The 14,001-nt window shown below is 38.5% G+C and overlaps 1 protein-coding gene and 1 pseudogene across 1 annotated transcript; both read left to right on the top strand.

Annotated features, from left to right (window-relative positions):
* Positions 1–1,518: 1,518 nt before the first annotated feature.
* On the top strand, positions 1,519–2,475 carry LOC110200762 (olfactory receptor 5B2-like). The gene has a single exon (XM_020976169.1). It carries the CDS (start codon positions 1,519–1,521, stop codon positions 2,473–2,475), a length of 957 nt encoding a protein of 318 aa, XP_020831828.1.
* A 9,913-nt stretch (positions 2,476–12,388) lies between these two features.
* Positions 12,389–13,313, top strand: LOC110200710 (olfactory receptor 5B2-like; annotated as a pseudogene).
* The last annotated feature ends 688 nt before the right edge of the window (positions 13,314–14,001 follow it).

The following is a 14,001-nucleotide window of genomic DNA, read 5'->3' as shown; positions in this document are numbered from 1 at the left end:
AAATGCTTCACTAATATCAGTGCTAATTCTTATTATTTATAGTATCAACTCCCCCTAAAAACAGCCTTTCACTTTTTTTAAATTCAAATAACATTCTCCTGGTCACAGAAAAGAGAAGAAAAATATAAATTGAGCATCTCTGCCTTTCTTTGTCACTCATTGTACTTGTCCTGTCACTTTTGAACTTGTGAATTGTTCCAATTCTTTATGTTATTGTTGTTTGGTCCCCAAATAGTCAATTTTTCCAAAGTCCCCAGATCCTGGTAGTCTTTAGCTAGCTGGGCTTCCCACAGCTCACCCTGAGCCTTGGCACACCCTGACTCTATTCCAATAACTGTGTCATGTCCTTCCAAGCTGTAAAGATTTGTGGTGGAGTCTGGGGATGGACAATGCATTTGTCTGATGCTTAAAGGGTACCTTAGCTTAGTTCAAAAAAGGAGGGTTACTATTGGCTAATCGATGAGCCCATAAACAGTTACAAAGTGCCTACTATCTGTCCAGCATCATGCTAAGCACTGAGAAAACAAAGAAAGGTAAAATAGAGTTCTTACCCTCAAAGTGCTCACCATCTCTAGACAACATAGAGAGCACATAAACAAATTATATTTAGTAATAAATTGGAAATAATCAAAGGATGGAAGGATCTGGAATTGAGATGGATCAGAAAAGGCCTTCTGTGAAGGATTCTAGTTCAGCCTTGAAAGAATCTAAACCAAAGATTGACGATTTCTCTTTGACCCCAAAAACTGTAAAGTATGAAAGGATAAAGTGTCCAGTGTCCTTGTTTGTGGCCACCTCTGCATCCACGATGTAAGTGGTAGAGAATTGAAAAGTGGCAGGTGGTGTGAAGGAAACAGATTTAGAAATCATACATATTGTTATGTGACCCACCTATGGCCTTTTAGACAAAGAGTGTTAACTGGTAACTGTTCTTCCTCAGGAACTGGTGTCTTCAGGCCATTGCATAGATGTTACAGCCACAATGAGACCCAGACTAAATAGAATCCCAAGAAATCTCAACCTACTTTCTTTGATCCTTTCCTCTCTTCTCTCTGTCTTTTTACTTTCCTCTTATTTTATTCCTCCCTCTTGTCTTTATTCCTCTTTTCTCTCATTATTGGAGTGAAAGATGTTCATAAAAAAAGATCTAGTTCTCCAGCCCTAAGCAACAATAACTCCTCCTCTTATGCTGATTTTTTTTTTTTACCAGAGAAGAGGCTTTTTTTTTCCCTGAAGTGGGAAATGGCACTTTGGAAACTGTTAAGTTTGTAATAGACAGAAACTAGGTGGGAATTAATACTGGAGAGAGACTCTCCCTCTATGAGAAACTGGATCAATGAATTTTGGAAAGCTAGAGTAACTGCAAGGACAACTCTCTTTATGCTTTTGGTCCATTATTTCTGCTCCTCAAATAAGATGTGTAGCTGACCATACTTTATGTCTCGGACTCATTAATCATGCAGAGTGGATTTTTGTGGCAGTTACTCTTTTGTTGCAGGTGAATGACATCACCCTCAAATGACATCGATGGAGAACAAATCTAAAGTGGATGAGTTCATCCTCATAGGACTAACAGATGCCCCAGAGCTTCAGGTTCCTCTCTTCATAATGTTCACATTCATCTACCTCATCACTCTGGTTGGGAACCTGGGGATAGTAGCTCTGATCTCCTGGGATACCTGCCTCCACACCCCCATGTACTTTTTCCTCAGTAACCTCTCTTTGATGGATTTTGGCTACTCTTCAACTGTTACTCCCAAGGTGATGGCTGGGCTTTTCACAGGGGAGAAGGTCATCTCCCATAATGGATGTGCTACACAGTTGTTCTTCTTTGGAGCCTTCGGTGGCACTGAAAGTTTCCTCTTAGCCTCCATGGCCTATGATCGCCATGCAGCTGTGTGTAAGCCCCTACATTACACCACTACCATGACTTCAACAATATGTGCATATCTGGCCAGTGGTGCTTACATCTGTGGCTTTCTGACCTCCTCCATAGTCATAGGAAACATTTTTAGCCTTTCCTTTTGTAGAGCCAACATAGTCCATCACTTTTTCTGTGATGTTCCCCCCCTCCTAATCCTCTCTTGTTCTGATATTCATCTCATTCAGTCAGTAGTCTTTATCGTAGGGTCATTCACTGTCTTTTTCCCATTTCTTGTCATCTTTACTTCTTATTTTTTAATCTTCATCACCATCCTGAAAATCCGTCCTGCTGAAAGCCGCCAGAAAGCCTTCTCTACCTGTGCTTCCCATCTCACAGTAGTGTCCATATTTTATGGGACAATCTTCTTCATGTACTTTAAACCCAGCTCAAGCCATTCCATGGACACAGACAAGATAATCTCAGTGTTCTACACCATGGTCATCCCTATGTTGAACCCTCTTGTCTATAGTCTTAGAAACAATGAGGTCAAGAATGCTTTTAGGAAAGCTGTGAGGGGACAGAGACTTCAAGTGGATCATCTTTTTTCTTAGAGAGAAAAGTCAATCTGTACCGGCCCACTGGATCCAGCCCCCAAGTCAGGTCATTTTTCTTATGTGCAGAGAAGGGGAATCCAAACTTTTTCAAAGGTAACATTATTCCAAAGTGTCATAGATTAGGGCTTAGGAGAGACATGAATTTAAATTCTGTCCCAGATACTTTCATATTATATAACCTTTGGTAAATCATTTAAAGTCAGCCTATTTCCTCATGTTTAAAGGGCCTTAATAATATCTCCTAAATTGTAAGATTGTTATGTGGAATGAATGATAAGTGTTTATGTCTACACATACAGAATCTAAGTGCAATATAGTGATTCTAGTTGTTATCCTCCTAGAAAAAGGAAGATTAGCTCCATCATTTCTGAACAGGTTAGTAGTTGAAGAACAGATCCATTGAGTTTCTTGGAAGGTGTAGGTTTAATGTTAATGTCATTGCTTCTTCAGCATCCCCTAAATGAGAGGTGTGCTGTTAAATGCTTAAGGACTGTGTCTCTGGGGGGAAAAAAAGATGTGTACATGACATACTTTGAAATTTAATCTGCCTTATTATTTTCTCCATCACTTCCTAAAGTCTAGATCATCAACAAAACAATAAATTAAATCCTGATTCATAGAATTTACTGATTTATATGGTCTCAATATTCCCACTTTAAATTCGATGATCACTTTATGGGCCATTTAGATCTGGCTGTAGCACACTACTGCAGTATAACTGCTTTTAGAAAGGAAACCAAATCACAAGGTGCCCCGTAGGGCTTGGAAAGAACTTTAATACTGAGAAGTATTTCACTGTAATATCAGTGTAGAATCCTGATACCAACCTCAATATCAATTGCATTCTATCTAATATGTTCTTGGGTGCTTTATGTGTTTGTGTGTCTGAATGCGGGTTTTGTAAGAATTTTTTAATGTATCTTTTGATTTTTTCTGTGAGTTGAAATAAAGGCTATCTAGTATATGGTAACTTGAATTATAGGAGCTGGAGAGCTATCCTGACCATACTAGGAGAAACTTAGCAACATACTATGCTAAACCTTTTGGAGGATAAAGTGAAATTGAAAATTGATACCCCTCTTTATTTTGTGTTATTTGGAAATTATTAATTGAGAATTATATCTAATCATTAGAATAAATGTTTGTATATCAAATGTAGACTTAATTGTGCAGCCCTAATTTGTAAAAGTTGTAAGATTTTAGTTTTCCTATTCCTATGGCCTAAAGTCCAGCCACAAAGACTCAAATCTGTGAACTTTTACTGACCTTGCAGTAGAGTAGTTAACCTGGTCACAGGATGATTGCCAACCACCAGACTTTCTAGATGTTAGTCAATGCTGTGTTTTCCCTGTTGCCTAGGTTATAGATATTCCTGCTCTCTGTCAAGGCAAGCAAAGCCAATCATTAATCTTTGTGTGAACAATAACATTCCTATTTTAGTTTGAATTACTAGACTGTATCTTATATCTTATGTAACTAACTATAGAAAAGATCTTCTCCAACTTTCAGATGAATCCTTGGCTAACGAGGATTTTTATATGCCTTTTATTTATTATTGCTAGTTCTGCTAATAAATTTATTGTGCTCAAACCTTTGTGCCTTGCTTTCTCTTTATTGTGGCTTTTTGTTGTGATGGTAATGAGCTAATAAAAGAGAAAGAAATCATTTTTACCAATCATTTTATTAGGATTAAACTTGGTCCATCTGAGCCCAGAAGTTTTAGTAGTGTGTGAAGGACTTTGGCATGTATTTGGTATTCTTTCCCCTACTTTGACTCCATACCATCTCCCTTTTGGGATTTGAATTATTTTGGACTCAAATCAACTGGCCCGAGGTTACTATTAAGAAGGCATGGTTCCTCTGAAAAAAAGTCTAGTTGGTATTACTGGGATACTAGTATAATACCAATCAATAGTAGGACTCGGAAGCAAAAATGCCAATGTCATACACAACCACACTGATAAATCTTTTACTCCAAATGAGGTAGGTGATGATATTGCTATCCTTTCAGAGTTCATCAGAGTATTTTATTCAGTCCTGGGACTCACATTTTGGATACAGAATATTTACTAGATGTTATTCTATATGAGGAACAGTTAAGGAATTTAGTATATTCAACTTGGAGAATGAAAAGTTAAATGTGAGTGAGTAAAGTACTTAAAGATGTATCCTGTGGAAGAATGATTAGACATATTCTGCTTGGCCCTAGAAGGTAGAATAGGGAGTAATATCTGGAATGCCCGAGGCAAATTTTGGCTCAATGCAAGGAAAATATTTCCAAACAAATGATGCAATTCAAAATTGGCAGAAGAATTCTCTTCACTGTAGGTCTTCACGTAGGGTAAACACTTACTGGATATGATTTTCAGCATGAATTAAATTAAATGACCACTGGGAGCCCTGTGACTCTAAGCCTCTGTGTACCTTCACTTTATCCTTCTCAAGATTTCACCTTTGGGGTGGACAGAGCCAATATGGCAAAGTAAAAGGAGTGACTTGCTTGCGTTCTCCTCCAAACCCCTCCAAATACTTGTAAAAATGGCTCAAAACAAATTCTACAGCAGCAGAACCCACAAAACATCAGATTGAAGTAAATTTCCAGCTGAAGACAACCTGAATGGTTGATTGGAAAGATCTATTTTGTGTACTGGGAGAGCAGCTCAGTTCAGCGTGGGCCATGCAAAGACCAGGCTTCAGCAAATCTGGAGCAGGCCTCAGAGGACTGAATCAAGGGGTGCTGTGGTGGTTTCAAGACTTCTTAAACCACAAACACCAAAGACAACTTAGAAGGTCAATAGGAAAGGTCTGTGGCACTGTGGTGAGAGAGGAGATTGGTCTGGCCCCAGTCCTGGCACAGCCTTGGGGTAATGGCTGCTTCTGGAGCTCTCGGGCCACAGACTTAGAGGGACTTGAGTGGCTGATCAGAGGGGGATTGCAGGGATCTCTCTTTGCTGGTGCTGAGGCAGGATTCTCTTGTTTTGCCCTTGCTTGGATCTGGGACACAGTTGTGGGGGGTGGCCCTGGGGATAGGAGGAGTTCTGGTGTAGTAGAGCTTGTAGTGGTCATGCAGAATAAATCCTCCTCACAGTTCCAAGGCAGAAGAGTGCTTGTGGTCACTCATAGACTTGAGCACAGTCCAGGAAAGGAGTTATCACCTCACCCTTGATCATACCACCTTACAAATTACCATTCTCACAATGAACCTGAGAATTAGGGCATGCAAATATGCTTATTTGCATTTTGCAAATGAGGAGATCAAGGTTCATCTACGATAAGTTACTTGACTAGAGTTTCACAGCATCCTCCAATTCCATTTCATATCTTCTAAAACCAAGTTCAGGGATCTCTTTACTACCTCACTTTGTGGAGATCTTTTCACTACTCCACATCTATTTCATGTTCAATGTCACACATGATTTTCACCAAAATCTTTTGATTGTTTTCAGGTATGATATTCATATACCCATTTCAAAGACAAATAGACTGAGATTTGGAGATGTTCAGTGACTTGGCTAATGTGACATAGCCAGGAGATGGTGGAAAAAGGACTAGCATCCAGGTTTTGTTAATGTCCTTGTCCAGGTCCCTTTCTTCCTCACTTTGCTAATGATAAGCTAAGATTGACAAAGTACCCATGAGAAAATGGTTTTTCCCCACAGTCAGAGCAGAATGTAATGACTTGTTTTGTTCATGACTTGGGCAGCAAAGCTGCTAGGATCTCTAAGGGAGAACCATCTCCTAAGAGCTGCAGGGCTCCCATGTTAGCATAAAGTCCCAGATCCATACCTAACTCCAACTACTGATACTGAAAATTCTACTAGAGGGCTCAATACTGGGGAACCAGCTTGTGGGTCAAATTCTCTGAGTCATTCATTCATTCATCCAGTTCTTTTTCTGTTTCCTGAGGCTAAGCTTAATGAAGCATAGGAGGGGGCATTGCTAACTGTACTGATATCCATGCCACAGCAATGGCCAGAAGTGACCTCTCTGGTACTAGTAACATTTGAACTCTTTGCCTTAATGATTAGTGAAAAGTTTCTCCAATAGGATCACATGCTTCCTAGGCTTGGGACTTCAAGTTCAAACCTCAGTTATAAAGTTCTTTGCTAACTCTCCCCTTTGGGTGCTGGCCACCTTTCTCCATTTCAAATCAGATATGTTCTAGGATATCCAGTCCAAGACTGCAGTGGAAACATCTCTGGACCTGAAGGCAGGAAGATTTGTCAGACACTAATTCACTATTTAGCAATGGGCAAGTTACTTGACTTCTTCCCTTTCCTTGTCCATCAAATATGTACAATTACACTGGTGTTATTCCTCTCACAGAGTTGTCTTAGGGCTCAAATATGGTCACGTATGGAAATTGTGTTCAAACAGGTGCTCTTTAAACACCAGTGATTATCTTCTCCTTGGAGCTTCTCTTGGTCATCCTCCTTAAGTAACTGAAGGAGGAATTTGAGGGATGGGCAAGTGTAAAGTTCTAATGAACCCTTAAATTATGTTGATTAAGGGGATATTGTGAGCAGAGCACTGCATTAAATTCTTGAGGAGAATTGAAAACCAAATTTAGAAGAGATATAGTCCTTGCCCTCAATGATAATAGCTCCCATTTTTATAGGAGTGCAACGTTTGGAAAGAGCTTTGCATCAGTTTTCTCATTTTAATCTCCCAACAACTCTGTGATAAATACTATTAACATTATTTTCCTTTTACAGGTAAGTAACTTGAGGCTAAATGACTTACGTGACTTGTCTAGACATATGCAATCAATAAGGATTGAGATGGGATTTAAATCCCCATCTTGTTGACTCAAAGATCTGAGAGCTCTCCACTACAACACATCCCCACACCATTACTTCATATTATTATAGCACCTCTTTCCTTTTTTCTCTATGTCTTTGTGTTTCTCAGATCTCTCATTCATCCATGATCATGTATAAGTCCAATAACTTGTGCTGATCATGGTAACTCTCATTTCCATAGCACTTGATTTTTGGTGAACATTTCCCTTACATTCACGACATGTAACCCCCATGCCCAAAGAAATATTAATCCCATTTTTCAAATGAGGAGATAGTGACCCAGAAGGATAGATTGGCTTTTGTGAAATCAAAGAGAAAATTAGTCCAAATCCAAGCAACTTAAGAGCCCAAGTCTTCAGTCTCCTAATCAAGTGTTCTTTCCAAAATAGTACTATCTACCAACACCTAGACATTTCTGAATAGAAAAAAAAATCATTTTATTTGTCCTGATGATGAAGAAGGGCTCACTCTAGACATAGAAAAGCAAAAGGACCCAATGTTGAGCTAATCAATAATAATGATTATCATAGAGACATAGACTATGTCTACACATATTTAATTTGGTAGTATTGACTACCAAAATGGCTTTTGACCAACATGACTCTAAATCTTGACTCTAAGTTGGCAATTTGTATTCTCTTTAGTATACCTCTTATTATGTTAAAGGAAAATCTTCATTGTTGTTAGTTGCAAAAATAGAGTTTATTTTTACTTCTCTAATAGTCCATGATATAAAGTTTTAATTATTCATTTTATCCTAAACCATAAGTCCCAAATAAACTACATTAGGAAAAAAGCAGGTCTTTTATTGTGTCTCTATGAAGAGTAATGAAAATCTTTAAAATCAATACAGATTAAAATATCATTACATCATCTATCTAAAACTGGAAAGGATCTCAGAGGTAATCTAGTCTAATATCTTTTGTTTGTTGATGAGCAAACTGAAGTCCATAATGTCTTAGGAGTAAAAGACCTCAAGGAGATTTCTGATAGATAACACAGGCAGCAGAAGTGTTGTGAGTAATTAAAATAACAAAAGTAAAATAACATAACAAGATTTAGGGTTTTCAAAGCAATTTACAGAGTTATCTCCATCTTTGATCAGAGCAACCCCATGATGTGGGTGCCATGAATTTTATTGTCTTTTGACATATGAGTGAAGTTAGGCTCAGAGTTAAGGTGACTTATTCATGGTCACAGTGACAATAAAGAAAAACTAAACATCAGATTTTTCCATAAAATGAGAAATGAATATTTTCTGTCTCTGGCTAGGTCTCTCCCTTCCCTCTCATTCATAAATATGTATGTATGTGTATGTATGTATATACACACACACATACAGACATATATAATTCATGCATGCATATATACATATATATATATGTCATAAATATCTGTAAATTTATATGACACATATTGAACAAGTGGTCAGCTAGCCCTTCCATCAAGACTTCAGTGAGAGACAATCCAGCGCATGTCAGGGCAGCCCCTTCTACTTCTGAATAGCAATGTTTCTGGAATGTTTTCCATACATTAAACCTAAATTTGTTTCTACTTAACTTCTGCACTTTGCTCCTGGTTCTTCCCTTTCAGAACAAACAGAATAAGTCAAATCCTTTCTCCTCATGACAGTCCTGCAGATACCTGAATATAACGGATCCCAACCCCTGCCTTGACACCCATCTTTTGTCTTTTCTGTACCAAACACCCTCCATTCTTTCCACCAATCCCAATATGACAAGATTTTGAAGTCCTTCTCCATGCTGACTGAACTCCTCTGGAGAATCTCTAGCCTGTCGATGTCCTTCCTAAAGAGTAGAACCCAAAACTGAACATGTTGCTCCAAATTCAGAGTACAGCAGACCACCCCTTTACACCTGGTTACTGTTCCCCTCCATTCATTGTAAAGTCAAATTAGTTTTCCGGTTCGCAAAGTTGTTGTGGGGATCAAATGATTCGACGTATTTAAAGTACTTGGTAAACTTTAAAGAGGCAGCTCTGGTACAGTGGATAGAGCATTAGGACTGGAGTCAGGAAGTCCTGAGTTCCAATCTAACCTCACATACTTAGGATGTGACCCTGATCACTTAATCAGTGTTTGCTCAGTTCCCTCAACTTTAAAATAAAAATACCTACAAGGTTGTAGTGAGAATCAAATGAGATAATATTAATAAAGTGCACACTTAGCATAGCCCTTGCATTTATTAAACACTATATCAATGCTTCTTTCCTTCCCTTCACTAATATCAGTGCTAATTCCTATTATCTATAGTATCAATTCCCTCTAAAAAAAAATAGGTTTTCACTTCTTTCGAATCCAAAGAACACTCTCCTTGTCACAGAAAAGAAAAGCAAAATATAAATTGAGCATCTCTGCCTTTCTTTGTCACTCATTGTACTTGTCCTGTCACTTTTCAACTTGTGAATTGGTCCAATTCTTTATATTATTACTGTTTGGTCCCCAAATAGCGAATTTTTCAAAAATCCCCAGCTCTTGCAAGTCTTTACATATCTGGGCTTCCCTCACCTCACCTTCAGCCATGGCACAACTCTGGCTCGATTACTATAACATATAATCTGCTCTTACACTCAGCCTTGGTTACCTCTTTTTTTTCCCTTTGCTGAATTTTTTTCATATCAAAGTCTACATATTTGACAATTTTTCTTTTTTTATTTTTAGAATCACATACTTAAGATCTTTCTATATATTAAGTTTTGAACTCCCTATAGAATTAACTCAGAGGATGTTACTTTATTCTTCCTCTCTCTCCCCAAATCTAATGCGTATGACTGAAAAATGCTAATTTTCCTTTAAGATGATTCAGTTACTTTCCTCCAACTCCTATAACATTCCCATTGATTTTAATCTTTCCTAACAATTCCTCATGCTTTTTGAGAATCAAATGCAGGATAGGATTTTCTCATGCTGGTTCCTTCACTTTTGAACTTTGGATGGAAAAAAATGTATCATTTTCTTTCAAGAATTCAATAGCTGTCCTTTGACAAAAGGGACACAGAATTGTTAGGTATTTAGATAGATAGATGGATAGATAGATAGATAGATAGATAGATAGATAGATAGATAGATAGGTAGATGATAGATAGACAGACAGATAAACAAGAAGACAGAGACAACAAAAAACAGAGACAGAGAGACAGAGAGAGGAAGAGAAAAATTCAAAGACAAAGAATTACAGAGATAGAGAGACAAATTAAGATACGACATCCTAGCAGATTCCCAGATAAAGTCTTCCATCACTAATATATTATTTCTTCATGCCAAGTTTATAATGTCTACCAACTTGCTGATCTAGCTCTTCCAATATAGATCCTGCATATTAAAAGTATCCTGTTACACTGATAACAGTAGAAATGCTTTCCATCATGTTGCCTCATTCTGGTTCCTGTATTTCCTCATATGAGTATATAGGCCTTTAAAAAAAAAACAGAACAGCCCGCTGTTACTCATATCTTTTCTTTCAAATAGGGGAGAAATCTTTCCAGAATCACATTTCCATTATGAGTCCTAGCCCTTTAGTCTAAATGTTAACTTGGCAACAAGATTTGATTTCTTGTGTTAGAGATTCTAGTCCACCTTACTTGTTAGGCATAATACCTTGGAGACCCCAAAAGCCTGCTAGAGTTATATAACTCTTACCTTTCATTCTCCCTCCTTATAAAGTTCTTCCCTTTTTCAATCTTTCATGCCTTTTAGCAGGCTTTTGTAGAGGTGATTACTGGTCAGATGTGAGTTGAGGTAGATGACCTCTGAAGAACCATCATGACTTAAGATTCTTTGATGTTTGCTATGTTTTTGCCATGATATAACTTGCTATAGAAAGCATATGGCAGCCTAGAACTTCTGAGAGAAAAAAAACTCTCTTCTAATGTGTCATGGTGGTACTGATGAAATTAAGTTTTCTGAGTCTGGGTCAGTGAAACATAACTGTGTCATGTTCTTCCAAGTTGTAAAGATTTATGGAGGAGTCTGGAAATGGATTACATATTTCTCTGTTGCCCAAAGGCCACCTTAGTTTAGTTCAGAAAGGGAGGGTTACTATTGGCTAATCAATGAGCCCATAAACATTTATTAAGTGCCTACTATATGCCCAGCTTCATGCTAAGGACTGAGAAAACAAAGAAAGTGAAATAGTGTTCTTACCCTCAAAGTGCTCACTATCTCTAAAGAACATAGAAAGCACATAAACAAATTATATTCAGGAATAAATTGGAGATAGTCAAAGGAGGGAAGGCCCTCGAATTGAGATGGATCAGGAAAGGCCTCCTGTAGGCAGGATTCTAGCTCAGCCTTTAAAGAATCTAAACCAAAGATTGATGATTTCTCTGGGACCTTGAAAACCTTAAAATGTATGAAAGGATAAAGTGTCCCTGTTTATGGCCACCTAGCTTACACAGTGTCAGTGGTAGAGAATTGAAAAGGGGGCAGGCAGTGTGAAGGAAACAGATTTAGAAATCATATTGTTATGTGATTCACCAAAAGCCTTTTGGACAAATAACTCCCCAAACTATGCAACTGGTGTTAACTGGTAATAGTTCTTCCTCAGGAACTGGGGACTTCAGGCCATTGCATAGACCTTACACTAAGTAGAATCCCAAGAAATCTCAGCCAGCTTTCTTTGATCCTTTCCTCTTTTCTCTGTCTTTTAACTTTCCTCTTATTTTATTCATCCCTCTTGTCTTTCTTCCTCTTTTCTCTCGTTAACAGAGTGAAGGATATTCATAAGAAAAGATCTAGTTCTCCAAACCTAAGCAACAATAAGAACACTTCTTATGCTGATTTTTGCCAGATAAAAAGGTATTTTTTTTTTCCTGAAGTGGAAAATGCCACTTTGGAAACTGTTAAGTTTGTAATAGACAGCAACTAGAGGGGAATTAATACTTTCCCTGTATGAGAAACTGGATCAATGATTTTCAGGGAGCTGAGGTAGGACAACTCCCTTTATGATTTCAGCCCCTTAATTCTGTATTTCTGTCCCTCAAATAAAATGTGTCTCTGACCATATGTTATACCTTGGAGTCATTAATCATGCAGAGTGGATTTTTCTGATGGTTCCTCTTTTGCTGCGGGTGATTGATGTCACTCTCAAATGACATCCATGGAGAACAGATCTGAAGTGAATGAGTTCATCCTCATAGGATTAACAGATGCCCCAGAGCTTCAGGTTCCTCTTCATAATGTTCACCTTCATCTACCTCATCACCCTGGTAGGGAACCTGGGGATAGTAGCTCTGCTCTCCTGGGATTCCCACCTTCATAGCCCTATGTACTTTTTTCTTAGTAACCTCTTTCTGGTGGATTTTGGCTACTCCTCAGCTATTAGTCCCAAGGTGATGGCTGGACTCCTCACAGGGAACAAGATTATATCCTATAATGGATGTACTACACAATTTTTCTTCTTTGGAGCCTTTGCTGGTACTGAAAATTTCTTCTTAGCCTCCATGGCCTATGATCGCCATGCAGCTGTGTGTAAGCCACTCCATTACAGCACTACCATGACTTCAACAGTATTTGTATATCTGGCCAGTGGTGCTTATATCTGTGGCTTTTTGACCTCCTCCATAGTCATAGGAAACAGTGTTAGCCTTTCCTTCTGTAAATCCAATGTGATCCATCATTTTTTCTGTGATATTCCCCCTCTCCTAGTTCTCTCTTGTTCTGATATTCATCTTATTCAGTCAGTAGTCTTTATTATAGGGTCATTCACTGCCCTTTTCCCATTTTTTGTCATCTTCACTCCTTACTTTTTAATCTTCATCAACATTCTGAAGATTCATTCTTCTGAAGGCCTCCAGAAAGCCTTCTCCACTTGTGCTTCCCATCTTATAGCAGTCTCCATATTTTATGGGACAATCATCTTCATGTACTTCCAACCCAGCTCAAGCCATTCTATGGACACAGACAAAATGGTCTCAGTGTTCTACACCATGGTCATCCCTATGTTGAACCCTCTTGTCTATAGTCTTAGAAACAAAGAGGTCAAGAATGCTTTCAAGAAAGCTCTGATGGGATAACAACTTCAACTGGATCATCTTTTCTCTTAGAGAGCAAATTCAATCTGAACCTTCCCTACTCTGGGATCCAACCCTTAAATCAGGTTATTTAACATGCACAGAGAAGTGGAACCCAACCTTTTTCAAAGCTAGCATTACTTAACAGAAAAGTGTAATAGATTTGGATATGAATTTGAATTCTGTCTTGTTTGAGTTCTCTCCCAAACACCTCCAAATACCTGTAAAAATGACTTTAAACAAATTCTAGAACAACAAAGCATACAAAAAGACAGAGTGAAACAAAGTTTCAGCCCAAGACAACCTGGGTAGTTGATTGGGAAGGTGTATTGTGCCTGGCTAGCAGGGGAGCAAAAGTTCAGCGTGGCAGCTCAGGCAAAGACCAGGCCTCAATGAACCTGGAGCAGGCCTCATGGACTGAATCTAGAGGAGCTTTGGAGATTTCCAGACTTCTCAACCCACAAACACCAAAGACAACTTAGAAGGTCAGTAGGAAAGGTCAGTGTGACTGCGGTGAGAGAGGAGCTTATGTCTGGCCCCATTCCCAACACAGGCCCAGGATGGCAGCTGTTTCTGGAGCTCTTACCCCACGGAGAGAGTGGGAATTGTGTGGCTGATCAGAGGGAGAATGTAAGGATTTCTATTTGCTGGTGCTCATGCAGGATTCTCTAGCTTTGTACATGCTTGGATC

The sequence above is a fragment of the Phascolarctos cinereus genome, unplaced genomic scaffold (assembly GCF_003287225.1).
Source record: "Phascolarctos cinereus isolate Bilbo 61053 unplaced genomic scaffold, phaCin_HiC Scaffold_9;HRSCAF=440, whole genome shotgun sequence".
Lineage (NCBI taxonomy): Eukaryota > Metazoa > Chordata > Mammalia > Diprotodontia > Phascolarctidae > Phascolarctos > Phascolarctos cinereus.
The sequence above is the reverse complement of the archived record's forward strand: the minus strand, read 5'-3'. Positions and strand labels throughout refer to the sequence as shown.